A 25,296-nucleotide genomic window follows, 5' to 3' on the forward strand; every position below is an offset into this window, starting at 1 on the left:
GTCGTGTTGCAAGATGTTAATGGGCTTCGCTCGTCTCAACGGTCACACCGTACAACATACTAGTATTAGGAACAAACCAGAGGGTAGTATTTTCTGGTGCATCTTTCTGATTGATCCTCGATGTATGAATATACAACCAATATGGACTATTTGTTGAAGGTATACACATGTACATTCTATTGAGTATAAAAGGGGGGATAAGAATTAGAAATAAAAATATAAATATGTTTTCTGCGTTACGTCAATGTTTGTAATGAGTTACCTTTCATTATCCTAGTCTAAATGTATCATTTATATAGGCGAATGAAGTTAGAAAGTCGTTGATTTCTCAGAAACTTCTGATAATAAAACGGTCGTGTATATTGAATATGCAATTATAACACTCAAAATTTGGTTAGAACAAAGCATACTTATTGCAAAGATGATTGCTGAATTCATTTCTGTTGTGAACATCGCATACAATTGCTGAGAGTGAATATTACATGTGTATGTACTTATCCCAAATGTTTCCCTGGTCCGGTGTTAAGTGTCCGACGCAGTTCCTAGTATTCGAATACACAGTGTGATTTAAATTGTTAATTTAAAAATTTAAAACTTTCATGGAAATTACTCAAATGAATTCGTTTAAATGATATACCCCCCCCCCCCCCCACAATTAGGAAATGATTAATACCTATTCAACGTGATTAGATTCTGTGCGTAATTTCTAGGATTAATCAATTTTATTAATAGGCTGAAACTTGAAATGCGTTCATTTTTATATGGACGGTCACTTATTCCAAGATTCAGGTTTATAATACATGTATTATACGAATCATCGGAAAGTTGGATCCGCTTGGGGACCCTTTCTACCCCATTAGTTTGTTCATCCTATCAAATAATAAGCTTATTGAAGCGTAAAAAAGACGTGGACAACATGAAAATCAGTGTTTTATGATTTCGGTCCAGACATACATGCATAATTATATGTTCAGATGTCCGTGTGTTAATTAAATTGGGAAATTGCCCCCACGGCTTAAGCTTGACGAAGGCTTTTACACCCAGGACGCACGTATTCTTATTTTCATTTTAGTTTTAAAAGTCCGTAACGTCCGCGGCGCAATGGAGCATTCAACACACGGTTATATCCTCTTAGCATGGATGACTGCTGAATATTAAATCTAGCCGACAGTCAACTCCAAGGAAAATCTAATACCAAAGCACAACAATTCGATATCGTGAATGGTCAATACCCCGATCTGCAGGAATTACACGTACATGTAGGCCACCGGGAGAAATATATAAACCCTGGCACAACTTTCAATGTAAAGGTAAGTTTTTTCTCTCCTTCTGATTATTGATACATTGTATTTTATTCGACAATTACTGATAGGCTACGTGAGACTCAAAACACGGACAGGCTCCTGAAATCTAACACTTGTCACTTATCCGAAAACAATAAAATCTATCCATCTGCAAAAATATGGGTGTGTTGTCACGTGGCTTTCTATCTATTTCACCTGCAAAAATCTATTTCTATCAACGTGGATTCTCTTCATGATTAAAAATATTGATTTCTGCTAACTTCCAGATGGATGTCGAATTCGACCATCCGTACACATGTTTTCATGGCACAAACAATGTACATTGAATGTGTAAACTTTCATCTTACCTGGCGTCCTGTAGACAATAGACTGTTGATTTTGTACAACAATGAGACTTTTGTATTGCCACACAGCAAAAAAAAAATTACATATATCCTTAGGGTAGCTAAAGGTAACACACACCGCAGACAATAGAACTGAATATCATTATTTACTATATAAAAGGTTGCCTTATTTGTGGGGAGGGGTAGATTGATAGATTGCCTTATTTGTGGGGAGGGGTAGATGTAAACAAACAAAAAAAAAAACCTAATCCTATCATAGATTTCATTGATTTTTTTTTTTTTTTGCATTTTTAACAAAATGTACACAAGATTTTAAATATTTATAAACATCACGGTCAAACGGTTTCACTGTGGATGATAACATCTAAAGCCAAACAAACAAAAAATTCCAAGAATTTATTGTGTTGGATTATTGTCACAACCCTAGACGGGCATAACGAGGTGGATTTGTGAATTGTGAAGTCTAAGTGTTTAGATGTGAGATGGATTTGTTAAGGTGGAGTCTCTCTTGATGTGAGCTGGATTTGTTAAGGTGAGTCCCTCTTAATGCGAGTTGGATTTGTTATAGTGAAGTCTCTCTCGATGTGTGGGTGTATCGTGGAGTTGGTCCTCATTTTGACTAGCATCTGTGCTGTACCACTTGGAATGTCGATTCAATATTTTGTGTTATTCAAATAAGTGTAAATTGGAGATATGCAGCGGCGGATTTCTCTTGTATTTATTTTAAAGCACTTACAACCAACATCCTGGTTAACAGTTGATTTTATCGCGCAGTGAAATGTACAAATGACGCGCGATGAAAGTTGAAACGTTCAATATCTAGTCGGAGAACCAAGGTGAGCACGTGGTTTTTTTTTGTTTGTTTTTTTTGTGGTTGTATCTTGTAAGCAAACCAATTAAACAGTTTCGTAAAAGCGTTAACTCGTATTGTATTGTATTGTTTATTGATCAAGAACCATACAGGTCATAGGTATAAAGTATATACAACAACTTATACAATGAAATGATAACAAAACATAATATATCATACTGATGTACATGGACAGGATAGATACTGAGGATAATCTTATAATAACTGAGATCTATAAGATGAACATTTATATAGGTATTTACCAAGTTTACATAATTCCGTAATATTTCCAGTTGATAATAGTTGGATAAGCTTGAAAGTGGAGGGGTGTTTATAATAATATTTCTTTAAATACTGTTTTCTACAATCATTATAAAAAGGACATACTAATATAAAATGATATTCATCTTCAATACTCTCTGAACATTATTTACATTTTCTTTCTTTTCTTGGAATATTGCTAAATCTACCTTCAGGGTTTGACACTAAGGCACGTCCGACCGACCGAGTCTACTAGATGATCGGTCCGGTCAGGTAAAATGTCGATTTACTAGTCCGACTGGTCGTGTTAAAAAAATAAACAAGGAACTTTACTTTAAACCGTAAGATATTTCATTTTTAACTGTAAAGAGTTTGCAAGCAATCTTGAACCGTGTGATGGGATAATCTCTATTTTTAGTTCTAATAAATAAGTCGCGGTCGGAAGTGATGTTTTACGACATCTACTCGATGTTCATTTTAAACAGTTTATTTGAATTGACTATAATAAAAGTGTTTATCAAGTTAATAAACTACATCGTAAACAGCTATTTATCGGTGTTGACATATGTGCGGGAATGTCTCTATATTTAAATACGACAAGGTTGGAAAGAAACAAAGCTTAGCAGAGCTTATGAAATATAAATTAAAGAAAAAGCCGGTTGAGGTCATTTTATACTGAATAGACTAAAGAATATCCGTGCCAGGTAGAATTTAAAGAAACAGAAAACGTATTTGAAAATCAAATTGAATGACGAGACCTGAGGTATTTTTGAGACAATTTAATACGTTTTGGTTCAAACTTAACGTTTGTCATTTCCATGGAGTATTAAAATATGGAGAAACTATAAGTTTTTTTCTGGAAAGTTGGTCAGGGCTAGTGGATATAAAGTCAGGTCTAGTAAAAATCATTTGAAGTAGCCCGACTGGTCTAGTGCTCAAAAATATAAATGTCAAACCCTGACCTTGTTCAATTTCTAATCTATGTGAGGATAGTCAGTATTTACTAATATTTTGAACATACATACTTGGAACAGATTTTGTAAGATACAATTGTAATTTAAATCCTTCATTGACATATTTATATAAGTTACATTTTGGTGACGTCTCAAAAACACTATAAATTTCTTGTATAAACACATCTTGTAGTCTTTGTTTTACTTCAGATAAAAATTTGTTTTCATTTATATCATAAGTACAATTCCATACATATCCAAATCCTAAAGAATATAATAAATTTCTTACATATGTCAACCAACAAGTATAAGAATTTGAGTCACAAACATCTAACATTTCCTGATAAATACTCTTTAAAATACAATTATTTGTCTTCAGTTTTAACCAATATTTCAATATTCTATACTTTCTTAGCACATGTAGAGGTGTCCGTCCTAATTCAGAAATCCCAAACCCCATGTATACTTTTCATATTTTTCTCGTCTGTTGAATATAATTCATACCAAACTGAGACACACCTGTGTTTTGAATTATGATCTTTATAGACGCAATATTGTTGATTCTCCATTATGTTCCTGTGGCATGCGTGAAGACGCACATCACTTTTTCTTTATTTGTAAGAAATATGTTATCGCTAGATACAAATTAATGGATAGATTGCTAAGATTTAATGTTTTGATTATTATTGATACAAATCTTTTACTTTTGGGGTGATAGTGTCCTATTTACGGAATTGAATAATTGTATTTTCTCTAATGTTCAGACGTATATTCATGAAACCAAAAGATTTGGCTGTTGATCATGTCATTTTCCATTGTTTATCTATAGAACACTTACCATTTATGTATTCTCTGTATATATTATCTTTAATGACAATTGTGTGTTGTAATATGTATTAGATTATAAGGAGAAGAACTCGTAAGTCGTACACAATACAGGGGCGGATCCAGAAATTTGCGGTTACGGGGGGCGCCACTTTATGAGGCAGTGGGTCCAGGACGAAGCCCTGGTGGGGGTCCATGGGGCGAAGCCCCCGGAAGCTACTGGATTTTACAGATTTTATGGGGCTTGAAATATTTCTCCTATTTTAGTCATTTGTACTATTTTCTATCATTTTAATAAGGTGAAAATAATAAAATGACCCAAATTTTAAGGGTTTTTTGGAAAAAATTAAGTTCTCCCAATAAAGTAATTAAAGAAATCAAAAGATTTTGTCATTTATTTCTCCGGGAGTGAAAGAAATTATTTCTTTTATCGTTTAGTACATTTTCCGAAACAAGATACCGTGATTTACCTTAAATTTGAAAATTGGGGGGGGGGGGGGCGGCTGCGCCCCCCTCTAAATCCGCCACTGCAATAAAATACGTTCAAATCAAACAAGCAAACCAATGATATGGAAAATTATTGATCTCACGAAATTCTACCAACATTGATACAAATATAAATAATACATAAAATATATAATATATTTATTGGTTCATGTATACTGTATGTTTCTAAAACATTTCTTGTTCGTTTTCTTTTCGTGATAGTTCTGTTATTCAGCTCTCGTACATGTAAGCGCCGTTCCTAAAAAAAAAATATCAGAATAATATCCCTTGTACGCAGTGGACTTTCGAGTAGCACACGCAGATATAATAGTTTTTTAAAATTGATTTTCTATCCGATTTGCATAGTATTATCATTCGAAATTAATTGATGGTTAGTTTCGTATTTGTAGGTTATCAAAAGATACTGAATTCTAGCAAACTGATTAATGTCGATTTGCATAGTTATCATGAATAAGTCAGTAGCGGAGAAAACAGGCTTAAATTTCTTGCAGAGGAGGTTTGTCTGCCCCAGTGCATATATATACAACAAATTGGAATAAACTTGTCTTATCTTATCTTATACAACAACAATGATACATTTTTTGTTCAATAATATGGTTGATATTCAACAGATACACTATTCATGATGAGATTTCGTTAATATGTAGTGCATTATTTAATGTTTAATCAAGCATTTGGATAGGCAACATACGTTTCTAATTTGAATAACGTAAACTCATGTTACCAACATTCTACTCAATGCAATATCTACATCAGAGGAAATTCGAGGTAATATCAATGGTTTTCCCGTGAGGATCCGGGTTAGAATAGGTCCTCAGTACCCCTTGCTTGTCATAAGAGGCAGGGGCCTCCGTGGCCGAGTGGTTAGAGCATCGCGCTCAATATCACACGGCCTCTCACCTCTGTCGGCGCGGGTTATACACTGATTTCATTAGACCTCCTCTAGAATATGCATCTGAAGTATGCATGGGGTGGGTGTTCAAATCAAGATTCTGAAAAACTACAGTTAGCAGCAGCAAGATTAGTTACTAGAGTAGATTAACATCACGGGAATCTCTATGTTTCGAAACTGGGTGGGAACCACTTATTGCTAGAAGATTGACAAAATTTAGAATAACTATGTACAAAATTTGTCACAATATGGTACCCAAGTATCTGAAAGAAAATTTACCAAATATTCGTTCACATGAATCAGTCGCAAAATTATGGCATTCCTAAATGCAAATCAAACATCTATAAATCATCTTTTGTAACAAGATGGGTACGTGAATGGAATTCCTTGCCCTCAGGAACAAGGCAATCTACGACACTAAGTCTCGTTTGAAAATTGTTTACGCTTCCAAAAATCGCACCTCCCATCCTTTTTTTCTTTCGGAGAACGGTATTGGAAAGTAATCTATACGAGACTAAGACACAACTATGTATTGAATATAGATTTATTTAGATGCAACAACATTTACAGTCCTTTGTGTACTTGTGGTAAAGTAGAAGATGCTTACCTTTTTTTTTTCTTATGTGCAAAATACACCGCTCCAAGAAATGACCTATTTAATGCTATTTTCAAGAATGGATAATTTGCATATACATGTAGTAGACACGCATGTTTTATTATGGGGAGATAACGCAATCAGTACCACAGAAAATGAAAAAATATTTTCCTGTGTTCAGTTCTGGTCGTGTTTAATTGATGGAATTTTCATAGCGATTACTTTGTACGCACTACATGCATATATTAATCAATTGTACTTACATGTATATATTAATCAATTGTACATACATATCTACAGATATGATTTATTATAATTGCTTTATGAAAGCAAATCATTTTTGACCTTTGATACATTTGTGTTTCGTTTCTTGAACATTATGATATGTAATTAATTGTCATATAGGAGGGGGCGTTCTAAGTTCTAAGAACTTGTGCTCAATCCTTTTGTTATAACATCTAGACAAATCAAATCAACATCAGGAATTTTTCGTAAAAAGTCGACTAAAAGATATACAATTAAAATATCTGAAAAGTAAAATAGATGCACTGTATAAATAAAAGTACATTGTAATTCAATTTTACCGTTTATCTAAATTCGAAATTTTGAATTAAAAAACCCCATTAATTTCTTCCTAACTTCACTATTTCAAATGTTAGATACTAGTAAATAATAATGGCAAAGACTTGAGATGTCTGAATGAATTTTGATATACCATTGCACGATTTGCATAATTTCCTTTTTTTTAAATCTAAGATGATGATTGTGATACAGAAGACCCTGCTCATGTAAAATGCTTGCATGATTGTGCATGCAAGTGAAATTAAGAATGTTAGATACATTACGGTCCTCAAAAAGTTCTGCCTCCACCCCTAAAAACACTCTGATTTTAAAGTGTTTTAGACTCGTCATTCTGAGTCCATCAAAGCAGTATTATTGTTTCGTAAACACAGCGCGTCGACAAGCCCTAGGCGTTTTGTAAAGTTCAATTCAATCAATTTATTCTCACAAACTTTGTATGCACCAGTACGCAAATCATAGAGAAACATAAGCATGTTAACATATATTTAAATGTAGCAATGTTTTTTTAAATTATCAAATTTGAGAAAAAAAAATTGACACTAAAAATGTTATTCATCAATGATTTGATTTTGAAAAGCTGTAATGGATAGAAAATACATCGTTTAACTTTTAAGATATACCCTGAAATCATCTGCATAAGTTAAATGTGTATCTCATTTGATGTGTGTCCAGTTTAATGTAATGTTTGACAAGAATATAATAATAATAATATTTTTTTAAAGAAGAAAAAAAGAGTCTATATATTTACTATAATACATATCGAATAGACTTTTGCGGGTTTCGAATTCTATATTCCATTGCACAATTTAGAAATTTACGAGAGTAAACAGATCAGATATATATACGTTTATGTGAATATGTAAAGAATGGATATTTATGGACACGTGCATTCGTGGGAGTGTAACAGACCATCGTCGCCAGCCTAGCTGAGTCCGGGAGTAATTACCCTCCATCACAATTAAATCGATCAAAGTGTCAGATGTTGCATTTGATAAGAAATATTACTTCATTGTACACAAGGTATATGCTAGGACACTGAGAGCATTGTATCATTAGCAGGTATGGTTAAAAATAAATGATATCGATTGAAATCCGATGTACACAATTCATGCCTAGGGAAAAATATATTGCAATCATTAACATAAAACAATATAATAAATAGTATCGGTGAAAAAATTGTGAAAACACCTTTCGGAGTAAGAAAAGAATTCAGAGACAAAGAACATCTCTACCATCCCCCCCCCCCCCCCCCCCATCCACACAATGTAAAACAATCATCAATACGCAAAGTATCATTTTAATTTTATGAAAATATATAAAGAAGTTTTGGAGTAGTTTTGATTTTTTTTTTTTTTACATTACTACATTGACATGTAGTATAAATAGGAGGATCCAGCTAAAAAACAGAATGTAAGATATAACATAGCTACAAGGAAGGGTTGGGGGGGTGTCACAGAGTACGTGTTATAGTTTTAATAAAGCTTGTATGAACTGTGGTGTATTTATTTTCTGGTGTTCTGTTTTACAAGTTTGTGAATTTGACACAAATGTCAATATAACGCCTATTTCGGCTGCATGTTTTGCGTCTTTGATCATAATTGTAATTTTTTTCCCATTTGCAATAGTCATCTGCTTGACCAGTCTTTGTAAAATTTGAGAGGTGTTTTTTACACCCATACGTTTACTAAGAAAGCGTTGATTACAATATTTCGATTTATATATGAATACGTATAACCTTTCTAAAACAGGTGTTTTTTCTGTTTGAGAGAATGGTTGTGCCGTTTGTAATTTATGGTGATGAAATAAGGATAAATGGGGTCGTATAGAATTTTGCCAAAAATAGGGGGGGGGGGGTATCCCAGAACATGTGTCGGGGTAACTTGGGAGATCTGTGTGTCTAATTAAGAAAAATATAGCGTACCGATTAAATGGTTTCGGTGTATTTGACTTTAATAAGGGATGGAGTGAAATGTATTGTATGCAGATATAGTAAAATATTTATTGTCTTGACGAAATTCCGGCGATTTTGATTGGCTGAAAAATTCGTTTGATTTCTGCATCAAAGAAAACCTGATTTTGACTTCATCTTGTGTATTGATACATCGTATGAATTTGAAAACAAGATAATATTTTATCATTTAAACTTAGTTTAAAGTATTTAGACATGAATCGTATGCATGTAAAATTCTTTTCTTGATGGCAGTATCATAGCGAAAATTGTATGGACAACTTTTTCATCAATGCGCTACGATCATTTGTGAAGTTTTCCGTCCAATTTTAATTATTTTTTTCTTTATTACTTACAGTTTTTTCTAACAATTTTTGTGACGAATAAATAACATACATTTACAAAAAATATCAAACACATTCATGTATGCAGCATATGTATTCAGTGAAAACCATGCATGCATGAATATGTAGCTTCCATTTGATAAAAAAAAAAATCAATCAGGATTTTAACACAATTTACGATACCTAAATAAGTAATGTTACGTGATTTTTAAACGGGGAAATCACAAGATCTATTTACATTCCTAAATTTTACGTTGTCATTTGTGTTTAGACCCACCCAAATTGTTTATGATAATTCGTGAAGGAGTGAAAGATTACAAACCGTGAAAAAAACCCGGCATGTTCAGTCGATGTTTCGGCATTCCTCACGACAAAATTTTGAAATACCCCATTCAGAAAGCATTAAATGTGACGTCTTTAAACTTTGTACAATAGCTTTTGTTGACCGCGTAACATGTTGTTAAATTCGATAAGAATTTTACCTTTGTCATCCTTTTCAGAGATGAAACTTGATAGTTAATTTTCCGGTCTATAGTTCGTAAGACATTGATGTTTGTGTGGTAGTGTGAGTGATATGGCATTCCTACTAGTTCTGGCTAGTGGGTTATAACCCTTTAGCTCGATTGGTAGAGTGCTGGGACCCGGGTTCATATCTCATCAGAGGCATACAAATGTCTCTGTTACATTTGTTCGATTTTTAGAGGGTCAGTTTGTCCCCGAGTCATCTGGAAAATTACATGTATCAAAGATGTTTTAACTTGAGATTTTCAGCGAGTGTAGAGTGGGGCTTATTGCACATCAGTTTTCCGCACTTTTTTGATCATGTTTGCAGATTATCATTTGATATTTTGTGCATTGGCACTTGGGCATTGAAAAATATGGAATTTAAATGTGTCGTACATGGAGTTTATGAGACCTGGTTATTCCTGTGCATTAACTGTTGACGTATAATATTAATTATTCACGCAGAAGAAAACTTGAATTGGAGCTGAGAGGGGCTGTGCACCGCTACGTCAGAATTCAATTCAATATTTTCAAAGTCGAGCGCGTTGAGTCATACCTTATGACTATAACAGATGACAATCACAAACGCTGGGATCTCGCAAGTCTAGTAGTGCGTAGTGGCGGATCCAGAAATTTGTGATCTGGAGAAGGGGGCAGTAAAAAGGCTGGAGGCGTGGGGTTGTCTACGGAGTTCGTTTATTGGACATATTTCTATAAATATATCTTGATCTGCCACTGGCCGGCGGTTTTAACCGAGGACCAGGGCCGAGTTTTCGAATAACTAACTGAACATTTACTGTAAATTTTATTTTATTCAAAATATTCAGATGCTGTCAGTTTTGTGCACTTTAGGAAAAATTTCAAGTCATTGTATGGAAATTGAACTTGAATTTACTTGGTTGGTTTAAAGGCATTCCAACAGAAAATAGATGTGTATTTTATGAAAGTAAAACTACAAGTTCCATTGAGGATAGAGAAAAATTTCATATCAAAGTATATACCTAACACGTAATAATCCCGTGAGGAACAGGGTTAAAATAGGTCCTCAGTACAGATCGGTAAAGTTGGCTACTAGTAACCAGCTACTAGTAACTGGCTACTTAAAAAGAGAAAAGTTGGCTACTAGTAGCCAGCTACTTGAACCAGGAAAAGTTAGCTACTAGTAGCCAGTTACTAGTAGCCAACTACTAAAAGTAAGAAAAGTTAGCTTCTCGTAGCCAGCTACTACAAAATATAAAAGTTATAATTACTGATAGCTCGCTACCAGATAAAGGTTAATGAGTTTGAAAATTATTATCTATCAGATTTATTTCTAAAGAGGACGAGGAGTCGTATGATATTTCATGCTCAATTGTCCCCAGTTACATAACGTTGCAATGCAAAATACGAATAAACTTTTTCAACTGAGTGTTTACTTTAAAAGTGATACGGATTGAATTCAGACGTTCAATCATTTGATATACATCCATTTTGAGATATCTGCTACTTTTACAATTTGATTCGAGTTACCCTGAAATTTCAACATAAGTGTGAATACCGTAAGAAACTTTATGTTTGACTTTATGTTTGTATTAGATATCTGACGAATTTATGACTATACATATGGCAAGAAGTGATATATGCTGTTTTGGTACGCCACGAATTTTCAGATATCGCTCTTTAGGAAATCAGTTACATATACATTTTGATTATCGGTACAATGAAATGAATACCATAAGGAACTCCGTATTTACATCATATATTTAACTAACTTACTACGATACGTATGGCGAGTAGTGATATTGGGTATTGTGACATATCATCAATTTTCAGATATCACCCTTAAGGAAGTCAGCTACATACACCTTTTGATAGCAGGTAAACTGAAATTTCACGTTTTTCGCAAATATCTTAAGGAACTCTGAGTTTGTATTAGATATATGACTAATTTACAATTATCAAAGTGAAGAAGAGTGATATTAGGTATTTTGACATGCCATAAATTTCCAGATATCACGCTTAAGGAAGTCAGCTACTTATACCTTTTGTTCCTGGAAAGCTGAAATTTCAAGTTTTTCATAAATATCTTAAAGAACTCTGTGTTTGTATTAGATATATGACTAGTTTACAACTATCCATGTGAAGTGGAGTGGTACTAGGTATCTTGATATGCCATCAATTTTCAGATATCACCCTTAAGGAAGTCAGCTACTTATACCTTTTGATTGCAAGTAACATGAAATTTCAAGTTTTCTACCAATATTTTAAGGAGCTCCTTGTTTGTATTAGATATCTGACTATTTTACAATTATCAAAGTGAAGAAGACTGATATTAGGTATCTTGACATGACATAAGTTTCAAGATATCACGCTTAAGGAAGTCAGCTACTTATACCTTTTGATTTCTAGTATCCTGAAATATTAAGTTTTTCATAAATATCTTAAAGAACTCTGTGTTTGTATTAGATATATGACTAGTTTACAACTATCCATGTGAAGTGGAGTGGTACTAGGTATCTTGATATGCCATCAATTTTCAGATATCACCCTTAAGGAAGTCAGCTACTTATACCTTTTGATTGCAGCTAACCTGAAATTTCAAGTTTTTCATAAATATCTTAAAGAACTCCTTGTTTGTTTTAGATATCTGACTAATTTACAATTATCAAAGTGAAGAAGAGTGATATTAGGTATCTTGACATGCCATCAATTTCCAGATATCACGCTTAAGGAAGTCAGCTACTTTTATACCTTTTGATTTCAGGTAACCTGAAATTTCAAGTTTTTCATAAATATCTTAAAGAACTCCTTGTTTGTATTAGGTATGTGACTAATTTACAACTGTCCATGTGAAGTGGAATGATATTAGGTATCTTGATATGCCATCAATTTTCAGACATCACGCTTAAGGAAGTCAGCTACTTATACCTTTTGATTGCAGCTAACCTGAAATTTCAAGTTTTTATTAAATATCTTAAAGATCTCCTTGTTTGTATTAGATATCTGACTAGTTTACAACTATCAATGTGAAGTGGAGTGGTACTGGGTATATTGATATGCCATCAATTTTCAGATAGATATGTTAGATATTTGACTAATCTATCTTTGCCGATATTACAGGGCTTTATATGAAGTGTCTTGATATGCAATAAATTTTCAGATATCATGTTGGACGAAGTCAGCTACTGATAGCTTTTTATTCCAGACATCCTGAAATTTAAAGTGTTTTGTATATAGCTTAAGGAACTCTGTGTTTCTGTTAGATATCTGACTAGTAAACTACTATCCACGTGAAGAGGTATGATAATAGATATCAAGATACCTAATATCACTCCTCTTCACGTAGATGGTTGTAAGTTATTCAGATACCTCATACAAATGCAGAGTTCCTCAAGATATTTACGGAAAACTTCAAATTTCAAGTTACTTAGAATCAAAAAGTATAAGTAGCTGACTTCCTTAAGGGTGATATCTGAAAATCAATTGTATATCAAGATACGAAATATCACTCTTCTTTATGTGGATAGTTGTAAGTTAGTCAGATATCTAATACAAAAGCAGAATTACTTAAGCTATTTATGAAAAAGTTAAAATTTCAGGTGTCGAGGAATTAAAAGGTATAAGTAGCTGACTTCCTAAATTGTGATATCTGAAAATTCATGGCATATCAAGATCCCTAATATCACTCCTCTTCACGTGGATAGTTGGAACTTAGTCAGATATCGAATACAAACGCAGAGTTTCTTAAGATATATTAACGAAAAACTTGAAATATTAGGTTACTTGCAATCAAAAGGTATAAGTAGCTGACTTCCTTAAACGTGATATCTCAAAATTGATGGCATATCAAGATACCTAATGCAACTCCTTCTCATATGTTTACTGGTATATTAATACGATATCTAATACAAACACAGACTTCCTTAGAATATTTGCTAAAACCTTTAAATGTTATGCTTCTTGGAATCAAAAGGTTTAAGTAGCTGACTTTCTTAAGCATGATATCTAAAATTTGATGGCATATTAAGATACTTAATATCACTCCACTTCACATGGATAGTTGTAAATTAGTCAGATATCTAATACAAACAAGGAGATCCTTAAGATATTTATGAAAAACTTGAAATTTCAGGTTGTCAGAAATCAAAAGCTATAAGTAGCTGACTTCCTTAAGCGTGATATCTAAAAATTGATGGTATATCAAGACACCTAATATAAGTCTTCTTCACGTGGTTAATTGTAAATTAGTCAGATTTCTAGTACAAATGACAGAGTTCCTTGAGATATTTATGAAAAACTTGAAATTTGAGTTTACCTGCAATCAAAAGGTATGAGTAGCTGACTTCCTTAAGCGTGGTATCTCAAACTTAATGGCATATCAAGATACCTAGTACCACTCCACTTCACATGGATAGTTGTAAACTAATCAGATATCTAATACAAGCACATAGTTCTATAAGATAATTATGAAAAACGTGAAATTTCAGGATACCAGGAATCAAAAGGTATAAGTAGCTGACTTCCTTAAGCGTGATATCTGGAAATTTATGGCATGTTAAGATACCTAATATCACTCTTCTTCACTTTGATAATTGTAAATTCGTCAGATATCTAATGCAAACTCAGAGTTTCTTAAAATATTGGTAGAAAACTTGAAATTTCATGTTACCTGCAATCAAAAGGTATAAGTAGCTGACTTCCTTTAGGGTGATATCTGAAAATTGATGGCATATCAAAATACCTAATATCATTCCACTTCACATGGATAGTTATAAATTAGTCAGATATCTAATACAAACAAGGAGTTCTTTAAGATATTTATGAAAAACTTGAAATTTCAGGTTACCAGGAATCAAAAGGTATAAGTAGCTGAATTCCTTAAGGGTGGTATCTGGAAATTGATGGCATATCAAGATACCTAGTACCACTCCACTTCACATGGACAGTTGTAAACTAGTCAGATATCTAAAACAAACAAGGAGTTCTTTAAGATATTTATGAAAAACTTGAAATTTCAGGATACCAGGAATCAAAAGGTATAAGTAGCTGACTTCCTTAAGCGTGATATCTGGAAATTTATGGTATGTTAAGATACTTAATATCACTCTTCTTCACTTTGATAATTGTAAATTCGTCAGATATCTAATACAAACTCAGAGTTCCTTAAAATATTGGTAGAAAACTTGAATTTTCTGGTTACCTGCAATCAAAAGGTATAAGTAGCTGACTTCCTTTAGGGTGATATCTCAAAATTGATGGCATATCAAAATACCTAATACCATTCCACTTCACATGGATAGTTATAAATTAGTCAGATATCTAATACAAACAAGGCGTTCTTTAAGATATTTATGAAAAACTTGAAATTTCAGGTTACCTGGAATGAAAAGGTATAAGTAGCTGACTTCGTTAAGTATGATATCCGAAAAATGTTGGCATATCAAGATATCTAATATCACACCACTTCACGTGGGTAGTTGTAAATTAGTCAGATATCTAATACAAATACAGAGTTCCTCAAGATATTTGCGAAAAACTTGAAATTTCAGTTTACCTGCCATCAAAAGGTATATGTAGCTGACTTCCTTAAGAGTGATATCTGAAAATTGATGGCATATCAAGATATCTAATACCACTCCACTTCACATGGATAGTTGTAAACTAGTCAAATATCTAATACAAGCACAGGGTTCTTTAAGATATTTATGAAAAACTTGAAATTTCAGGATACCAGGAATCAAAAGGTATAAGTAGCTGACTTCCTTAAGGGTGATATCTGGAAATTTATGGCATATCAAGATACCTAGTACCACTCCACTTCACATGGACAGTTGTAAACTAGTCAGATATCTAAAACAAACTCAGAGTTCCTTAAAATATTGGTAGAAAACTTGAAATTTCATGTTACCTGCAATCAAAAGGTATAAGTAGCTGACTTCCTTAAGGGTGATATCTGAAAATTGATGGCATATCAAGATACCTAATACCATTCCACTTCACATGGATAGTTATAAATTAGTCAGATATCTAATACAAACAAGGCGTTCTTTAAGATATTTATGAAAAACTTGAAATTTCAGGTTACCTGGAATGAAAAGGTATAAGTAGCTGACTTCGTTAAGTATGATATCCGAAAATTGTTGGCATATCAAGATATCTAATATCACACCACTTCACGTGGGTAGTTGTAAATTAGTCAGATATCTAAGACAAATACAGAGTTCCTTAAGATATTTGCGAAAAATTTGAAATTTCAGTTTACCTGCCATCAAAAGGTATAAGTAGCTGACTTCCTTAAGAGTGATATCTGAAAAATGATGGCATATCAAGATACTTAGTATCAGATTTTGTCATATGTGCATTGGTAAATTAATCAGATATTTAAAACAAAGACAGAGTTCCTTAATATATTTTCTAAAAACTTTAATTTTCTGGTTACCTGCAATCAAAAGGTATAAGTAGTTGACTTCCTTAAGCGTGGTATCTCAAAATTAGTGGCATATCAAGATACCTAGTACCACTCCACTTCACATGGATAGTTGTAAACTAATCAGCTATCTAATACAAGCACAGAGTTCTTTAAGATATTTATGAAAAACTTGAAATTTCAGGATACCAGGAATCAAAAGGTATAAGTAGCTGACTTCCTTAAGCGTGATATCTGGAAATTTATGGCATCTCAAGATACCTAATATCACTCTTCTTCACTTTGATAATTGTAAATTAGTGAGATATGTAATACAAATTCAGAGTTCCTTAAGATATTTGCGAAAAACGTGAAATTTCAGTTTACCTGCCATCAAAAAGTATATGTAGCTGACTTCCTTAAGCTTGATATCTGAAAATTGATGACATATCACGATACCCAATATCACTACTCGCCATACGTATCGTTGTAAGTTAGTTAAATATATGAAATAAACACGGAGTTCCTTGAGGTATTCACACGGATCTTGTACCGATAATCAAAATGTATAAGTACCTGATTTCCTAAAGAGCGATATCTGAAAATTCGTGGAGTACCAAAACACCATCTGTGACTTCTTGCCATATGTATAGTCGTAAATTCGTCAGATATCTAATACAAACATAAAGTCAAACATAAAGTTTCTTACGGTATTCACACTTATGTTGAAATTTCAGGGTAACTCGAATCAAATTGTAAAAGTAGCAGATATCTCAAAATGGATGGTATATCAAATGATTGAAGGTCTGAATTCAATCCGTATCACTTTTAAAATAAACACTCAGTTGAAAAAGTTTATTCGTATTTTGCATTGCAACGTTATGTAATTGGGGATAATTGAGCATGAAATTTCATACGACTCCTCGTCCTCTTTAGAAATAAATCTGATAGATAATAATTTTCAAACTCATTAACCTTTATCTGGTAGCGAGCTATCAGTAATTATAACTTTTATATTTTGTAGTAGCTGGCTACGAGTAGCTAACTTTTCATACTTTTAGTAGCTGGCTACTAGTAACTGGCTACTAGTAGCTAACTTTTCCTGGTTCAAGTAGCTAGCTATTAGTAGCCAACTTTTCTCTTTTTAAGTAGCCAGTTACTAGTAGCTGGTTACTAGTAGCCAACTTTACCGATCTCCTCAGTACCCCTTGCTAGTCGTACTAGGCGACTAAATGGGGCGGTCCTTCGGAGGAGATCCCCCCCTCCCCCCCCCCCCCCCCCCAAACCAACAACCGATACCCCGTTTCCCAGCAGGTGTGGCACGATCAAGATTCTTCCCTGCTCAAAGGCCATAGGCCTTGCAGCCCTTCACCGGCAATGATGACATCTCCACATGAGTGAAAAATTCCCGTTAAACAATTTACAACCAACCAACCTTACATGCAATATGTATGTACAATGCAAATTGTACATGTTTATTTATGGAAACAATATGGTTTTATGTTGCCAAGTATAGACCTGCCTCATGTTTAGAGCAGAGAAAATTCTGATTGAGAAATGTCATTACCTGTAAATGACAAAGTGTATTTCATTACGGTAGGTATACATCTTGGACTGCTGTTAAAAATCAGTTTTGTTTGTAATATATGCATTACTGAGTGTTTCTTTTTACATTTAATAAACTCTACTCAATACTCCACGCACGACGAGCAAGATCAATTGCATTGCCTTGCATTCCCAGAGGCGTAGCCTACACATTTTTTTTTCAAAACATATTTTTGTCCATAAATGTTTGCAAAATATAAAATGTTCATATTTATTTCTAGTTTTTAAAATCGGATATAAAATTATTATTCCATCAGACCTTTTCTTTTTACATTGTATTCTACATAATGGTTATATATTTTTTCTGAACTTATGGTCATCACAATGACTCATTCGACTGCAATCATTTTGATGACCAGAGGAGTGCAAATGAGTCCTAATATTTCCAAAATTTGTCGGGGTGACTCCCCTCCCCCCGCGGGAAGGGGCGACCCCCTCCCGCACATGCCCCCCTCGGTGAGACCTACAGTTTTATCTTTCTGGCCTACACATTGAAATAGTCCTAGCTACGCCCCTGATTCCAATGCTTCAATGAGCACGTGACGATTGTAAAAGTTTAAAAATCGACCAATCTGGGTAACTGCCTGCTCGAGAAGCTTGGTACAGCAATGTTACGATACACGTCAATATGAAAACAAACCCGTAATGGTTATTTATACAGCGCACCTGCATTGGTCGAGGCTCACTGTTGCACACCTCGTTCTGCATATCTTGATATATTTCACATTATGATTTCATGCATCAAACTGACCCCTAGCGGAGGAATTTAAAAAGAAAACGTAGTGTTGAAGACTCCGTGGTAATTAATTTAAATACCCCGATTAAACGTTGCACTGTGTCATTCATGCGGGTATATTTTTTTTTTCAATTTTGATAGCCACATGTGTATATAAAGTATAATTTGAACTTTCTTTTGTTAGTCGGCGGCTGGAATCATCACAATGAGTAACAGGCGGACAATGTATATCGTTGTACTGGCAGTGCTGGTCGGGTTCATCTTGGGATTTCTCTACACTTCTTCTTACTCGCGATTCATGATGACGAACAAGGCACCGTTATCACATAATGTTGTAGTCAACCGACAAAGCTTTGAGCAAAATGTAAAAGTTCAAGTAAATGCCAAACAGAGCACCGATCCCATAATTCAAAACGGGCCACTGTTAGTTCGGAGCGATTTCTGGGGAACTGTGATTTCTCGGAACGAGTCCGGCTGGTATAAAATGGAGAAGTTTTGTGATCCGATGGCGAAATTTGTCCGGACTCAACTGCGTGGACCACAACAAACTCCGATACACGTGTATACAGCACAGGAAGACCAATGGGTTTCCGGAAATATCATTCGACAAGGAATGTGGGAAGGACATCTTGTCACGAGGATACATAACATACTAAAAAATGACCCGGATGTAGTTTTTGTGGATATCGGTGCCAATGTGGGTGTATTTTCTCTGACCGTGGCCAAACTAGGACGTCATGTCATTGCCGTAGATGCTCTGGATGGCAATGTTGCTCGTTTGTGTCGGTCCGTACAGGACGGGAAGTTAAGCGATCACATGACCATTGTCCATAATGCGTTGTCATATCAACGGGAAAAAGTGGCACTTGGAACTCATAAAAAAAATGTAGGCGGGACTTACGTCAAAAAACTAGAAAAATTAGGACTCGATAAGAGTGGTCAACAAGCGCTAATAGTGGACGCTATACTTCTGGACGATTTGTTAGAAATATTTAACATCAAAAGGGCAGTTATAAAAATGGACGTAGAGACGTTTGAAGCCAATGTCTTAAAAGGAGGTGAAAAATTCTTTAAAAATGTGAAGGTAGAGTACTTGCTTATGGAGTTTGTATCTCATAGAGGAAAGGAAAGCGGGAATTTCATAGTGGATTTTTTGAGAAATCATAGCTTAATTTCTGAAAATCCTAATAAGAACCACGCCACGTGGTCCGGGGAGGTGATGTTCAAGAGAGTGTCATGATTTCTCCCACCTACTCCACGCTCATACAACAACGATCTCGTCTCTTCAGGTCCGACTCTAGAGTGATATACACCCTGAATCCTGAAAAATACTAGCATATCAAGTAAATTTTATAATGTGTGTAGTTCATGTAAACTAGAAAGTACAGACAATTTTTCTCGTCATATTACAAATTTCACTTGTCAATTTTGAGATACTGTGTTAGAAATATCATTAAAGAAATGAAGCAAAAAACATTTACACTGTATACTTGCAGATGTTACAATAATTAAATTGGTATACTAGGGGGAACACACACAGAGAGATAGATAGACAGAGAAATACGATCTCTTACTCGAAATTCATCAATATTCCAATTTAATATAAATGTCAAATTTGTATTATCGGAATATTTAAACCGTTCATTGATTGTTAGCATCACTTTCACGCGCACTAAAGCGTACAATTATAATAGTCCTGACTAAAAACCCATCGAAAGGCAATAAACGTTCTGATTGGTTCACCTTTGTCACAGCCTGTGTATGGTGCAGGGTAGAGGAGGACTGAAGCGAAGGAAGCAGGGAGGAAAATTGTATTCTACTAGACATTATATATAATGTGAATTTGGAAGTAAAAATCAATTTCACGTTCAAATGCAGTTTAATAAATTCTCCCAAACCAATATTGGTACGTGAGGTACAACAGTAACTCATATATATATATATATATATATATATATATATATATATGACATGACAAAAAGTTAATATAGATCTGGGAATAAAGGAGAGCAGACAACATCATAATGTTCAAAATAAACATTTTTTCATTTTTTCTTTCTTTTTGAGTTGACATAATTAGTCCTATGAAGTTTTAAAATAACATTAGATTATTGGTAGTAATAATTGCCCAGATAATCTTATCTAATATCAATTAATGCTTTACATTCTACAGTGGAATTCGTCAGCAATTTGAGCATTGTTACACAGAGTGCATCCCACGCCATATCTCAATCTCCACCGGTAGGCGATAATCTTAGAATTTCGGAGATAACATATTCATAGAGTTTTCAGAACCAACTTTTTATGTCCAGCCATGAATATGGCCTGGGAAGATGGTGTTTGTCATGTCCATCTTCCATCCTTCTGTCATCCCGGTACACCACAGGCACTTGTTTCATACATGGGCCCCTCCTTAATAATACTGTGGTATTATTAAGGAGGGGGCCCATGTATGAAATAAGTGCCTGTGCGTCAAAATTTGCGTTTAGCTCAGTTTCAAGGAAACTACTCAAGCTATTTTTATCAAACCTTACATGCTGATACATATTGGTGACATCTATTCAACTGCATCAATATTTTTTTTACCTTGGCATTTCCTTTGACCTTGACCTCACTTTTCCTTCTTTTGTGTTTAACTTAATTTCAGAGAAACTATTGACAATATTTTTATGAAAACTCTTACATTGTACTATACTTGTGGAACGAGGAATACATTAATGATTACGAGACATTTATGTAATTCATTCATGAAGAAATAAAAAACTCAAGTCAACATGGATAAAAATGTTTTGAAAAATTCAGTAATAAATTATCCAAGCAACTTCATAAAAAGAGGAAAAATTAACACCAAAGCATTTAAAAAAAAAAAACGAATTTAAATTCATACATCTACTTCAAGACAAGTAGGAATATGCAGAAAATACAAAAATAACAGCAGGGCTTTCTCAATCGGGAATCCACGTTGTGGTATTCGTACTAGGGTTTAAGGTGGCTCACTACACCCAGAAATAGTTTCTCAAATCAGTACGAATTGATTTAATCATAAAAGATATGATGATATATAATAAAAAAGCAGAAAATATGCAGATTTGGATAAAAATATTTTCAAAAATTAACACATATGAACAAAAGACTCAGCATGGCAGATTTGAACTCGAGATCTGCGATTCACCAGGGGCCAGTTTCACAAAACTAACTTACGACTAAGATCTAACTTAAGACATAAATTTTTCCTAAGTTCATTCCTTATCCGTTTCACAAAAAGTGTCGTATCTTAGGATTTTCATAAGTTCTTTCGTAACTTTACGAAAGGTAAGTAGGTGTCTTAAGTTCAAACTAAATATGGTGGCGGCCTTTATTTTGCTATGTCGTCGTCAACTTAGACGAGAAAGGCAGTTCAGAGATGGAAACAATCCTTTAGATTATATGAACGACATGGAGATTGTTTCAAAATTTAAACTACCACTTCATTTGATCATCGACTTATGCCAAATGATGGAAAACGATTTAAAAAAGACCCACTCGTAGGTCCCAATCATTGCCAACATTGTTACAAGTCATGGCTGCCCTCAGGTTTTATGCCACGGGGAATTTCCATTTAGTGACTGCTGATCTTCACGGCATCAGTAAGTCCAACGTTTCCAGAATAGTTCGAGACGTTTCTTCTTTACTTTCAAACATGATCCCTAACTACATCAAGATGCCAGAAGGAGATGCAGAGGGCTTAGTGGAACTTGAAGGTTCCTTATCGAGAGTATCAACCCCACCCGAAATCCCAGAAACGCACGTGTTTCCAATTATAGCTTGTCCTCTATTGGAGTGATTTCTACTTCTCTGGGCAGGGGGTCATCGCCAGGTTTTCGTTGTTCTCGTCTATTCAACGCTATATCCCTTTTCGTATCGCTCGTTAAGCAGCTCCATGTATAATATACACTTCTGTGAATACAATCCTTTTGCATACAAGACAACCAAACACAACTTTGGTGTAAGTCAGGCAAGCTTGTCGGGCAGCCGACGTTTAATAACTTTACAGCAAATTTACTACATACATGTTAACTGACGTGAACAAGTGTTATGCAAGTGCTGAATCAAATAACAAAATGTCAAGAAACCCCCATTATTGACGTTAAAAACCGCCCAGGAAAAACCATAGATAAAATATTTGAAAAAACTATGGAAACCTGTGTCCGAAAGCAAGTGTTATGTAACGTCTAAGAGTGAATATCGGACCTTATCCATAATTAAATATGATAATAAAAAATTGTGCTACGTGCACTTCGTGAGACTGGCTTAGAATGACCTTACTCATGATATCGACACTTTATATAGGCCTTCCTATGGCCACGCCTTGTATTACTACGCATAGGCATTCGAACACGTTCCTATCATACAACGTTTTCCCTCTATTCTTCGAAACGCGGGAAAACTACATTCTTTTTTAGCTCATCAACTGTCCTTTCATGGGAGGTATTAACTGCGTTTACCTTTGCTGTCATTTCTTCCCATTGTATTTTTTTAGCTGAATTTGTAACGCTGGAGTTCTGTTTGGAAATAACACTTCTTTTCTTTTTTCTACCTCCTCAGTTAAATCTATTTCTGCCGTTGAGGTATTAGGATTTCTTTTTGACTCCGTCATGTTTACATTTCGAGCACGGCATGGGTTGTGTGGCTCGATTTATTCGTTGAATTGGATAGTGAGTTGAACAATAAAATCATTGAAACATGACAGACCGTCAGTTATTGGAAATGTGTTGAATTTCTACATGTAGTTGCAATATCGGACTGAAACAGGTGATAGCGGAAACATGACAGACCGTCAGTTATTGGAAATGTGTTGAATTTCTACATGTAGTTGCAATATCGGGCTGAAACAGGTGATAGCTCCCCCCCCCCCCCTCTCTGAAACTATGTACTAATGTCACACTTAATTGCTTGTAGTGTGTATCTATTAAGGTTTTCTATCAATTATCTTTTTCAATGATTAATTTACACAAGCTGTTCATTCACTACCGGTATTTAAACTGTAAATGCAAAATCTGAAAACACTGATTTAAGATATATCTTAGGAAAAGAGATTTCTTATAAACGTTTCGTGAAACAGTTGTGGATATTCTTAGGAAATTCGTAAGTTAGAACTTAAGAATATCTTACGACATATCTTAAGATATATCTTAGGAAAGTTTTATGAAACTGGGCCCAGCCCAATGTTGTTGTTGTTTGTTTTTTTTCGGAAACCAGCCCAATGCTTTAACCAACTGAGCTGCAATGATAAACAAACAAATGGATTGATACCAATAATTTCATAAAACATTTAAATCTTAAACTGATGGTGAACTCATTGTGAGTTGTTTACAAGTAATATCACACATTTAAAAAACCATTTCAAACCCTCTCCCTTGTTAAATCTAATATATTATTTCTATGACAAAGTGAAATGTTCTAATTAAAAAATGTCACTTTTTTCAATTTTCGTTATCTTTAAACTTTTTTTTACTTAAGTATCACCCATTCATTTCACTCTGGATATTATTCAAATTTACCAAAATTCTAAGAAAAACGCTATAAAGAAAATGAAAATTTTGGCATTGGTTAAATGTTGTGTGACAATTTTGATGTTGATTAGATTTGAATTTAATTTAATTTAAACTATATTTTATTCACAAAGTGAATGGGATCGGGCAGCAGACATAGCCTATTAAAGCCCTCTCCCTACAAGAAGGTCAAGTGTGAAATGGAAATACAAGGCACACACATATACAATTAAATTACATATACACCAGAGAACAGTCACATGAATGTGCACATATATATATAAATAGGCAATAGCAATAGATAGACTAAGAAAAGTTTCGATATATATAGATTTGAATTACGTAGTTATTGCATATACATCGTGTCTTCTTTTTTTCCTCTATAATACTTTCTATTTATTTCGGAAGACATTTTTAAATTCTTAAAAGATTATAAAATCTATAAAGTCAATATTTCGATGTTTCATATGTTTACCTTTACCTTTCACTGTTCTATGTAATTCATTATACCGCCATTTTACCAGTCTTCTCGAACGTTATTTCTTTTCTGCAATTTCATTGGTTATGAGGTTTAATGCTGGCTTTTCAGATTGAGCGTTTAGTTTTAGTATTTAATAAATATATTGGTTTGCCAGTCTTATATAAAGCGTAGCACGATGGAGATTCGTTCTCTCTCTCTCTCTCTCTCGTAAAACTAACGTAGAGTTAAGGATCAGACTTTAGGAGTTAGATTTTTGACAAAATGTACTTATATCCTAGCAGAGTCAAGGTTCAGGGTAGAATTAGATATTCCTTAATTCCTTACCTAAATATTTTTCATAGTCAATAGTTATATATTTGGGCTACCTCATCATTTATATTCAGACCTGAACTGTATTAGCGGTGTGTAGGGGCACGCTGGTGCAGTATTACTGACTAAATTACTGTATGTGTTTGACAGTGTATGGAGACTTGTTAGTGTATTTTTCTTATTTTACGGTACATATTTTTTGTAATTCTGGTCTTTTATTTTGGGTAAATTTTACATTCCGCTTTGGTTATAATCATATTCATCCATTTTCTTTGGATTATTTATTATCAGCTATTCTTAAACCATATTTACTTATGCTATAATAAATTTGGAAACTTTA

At 34.0% G+C, this 25,296-nt stretch overlaps 1 protein-coding gene and 1 long non-coding RNA gene across 7 annotated transcripts; one reads left to right on the forward strand and one right to left on the reverse strand.

The window, feature by feature from the left end:
• The first annotated feature begins 904 nt into the window (after positions 1–904).
• Positions 905–25,296, forward strand: LOC125665618 (uncharacterized). 6 transcript variants are annotated; one of them, XM_048898354.2, is made up of 2 exons: positions 905–1,310; positions 18,820–25,296. In XM_048898354.2, exon 2 carries the CDS (start codon positions 18,841–18,843, stop codon positions 19,873–19,875), a length of 1,035 nt encoding a protein of 344 aa, XP_048754311.2. In that variant the 5' UTR covers positions 905–1,310; positions 18,820–18,840; the 3' UTR covers positions 19,876–25,296. The 6 variants fall into 6 exon arrangements, with proteins under 6 accessions (XP_048754311.2, XP_048754315.2, XP_048754314.2 ...); XM_048898358.2 differs by having other exon boundaries at positions 905–1,304; XM_048898357.2 differs by lacking the exon at positions 905–1,310 and adding an exon at positions 2,469–2,484.
• LOC130051058 (uncharacterized) lies at positions 2,486–16,729 on the reverse strand. Its single transcript, XR_008799466.1, has 4 exons — positions 16,682–16,729; positions 16,328–16,446; positions 16,151–16,195; positions 2,486–5,282 (listed from the first exon to the last, which is right to left on the reverse strand). It is a non-coding gene; the product is annotated as an uncharacterized LOC130051058 (long non-coding RNA).

The sequence above is a fragment of the Ostrea edulis genome, chromosome 10, assembly GCF_947568905.1.
Source record: "Ostrea edulis chromosome 10, xbOstEdul1.1, whole genome shotgun sequence".
NCBI classification, from domain to species: Eukaryota; Metazoa; Mollusca; class Bivalvia; order Ostreida; family Ostreidae; genus Ostrea; species Ostrea edulis.

Bases quoted from the DNA above. Each gene is read 5' to 3' on its own strand.
- LOC125665618 (XM_048898352.2), top strand. From the start codon at position 17,852: ATGTCATTACCTGTAAATGACAAAGTGTATTTCATTACG. The intron at 17,891-18,819 runs GTAGGTATACAT...TTCTTTTGTTAG, and splicing joins ACAAAGTGTATTTCATTACG to TCGGCGGCTGGAATCATCAC.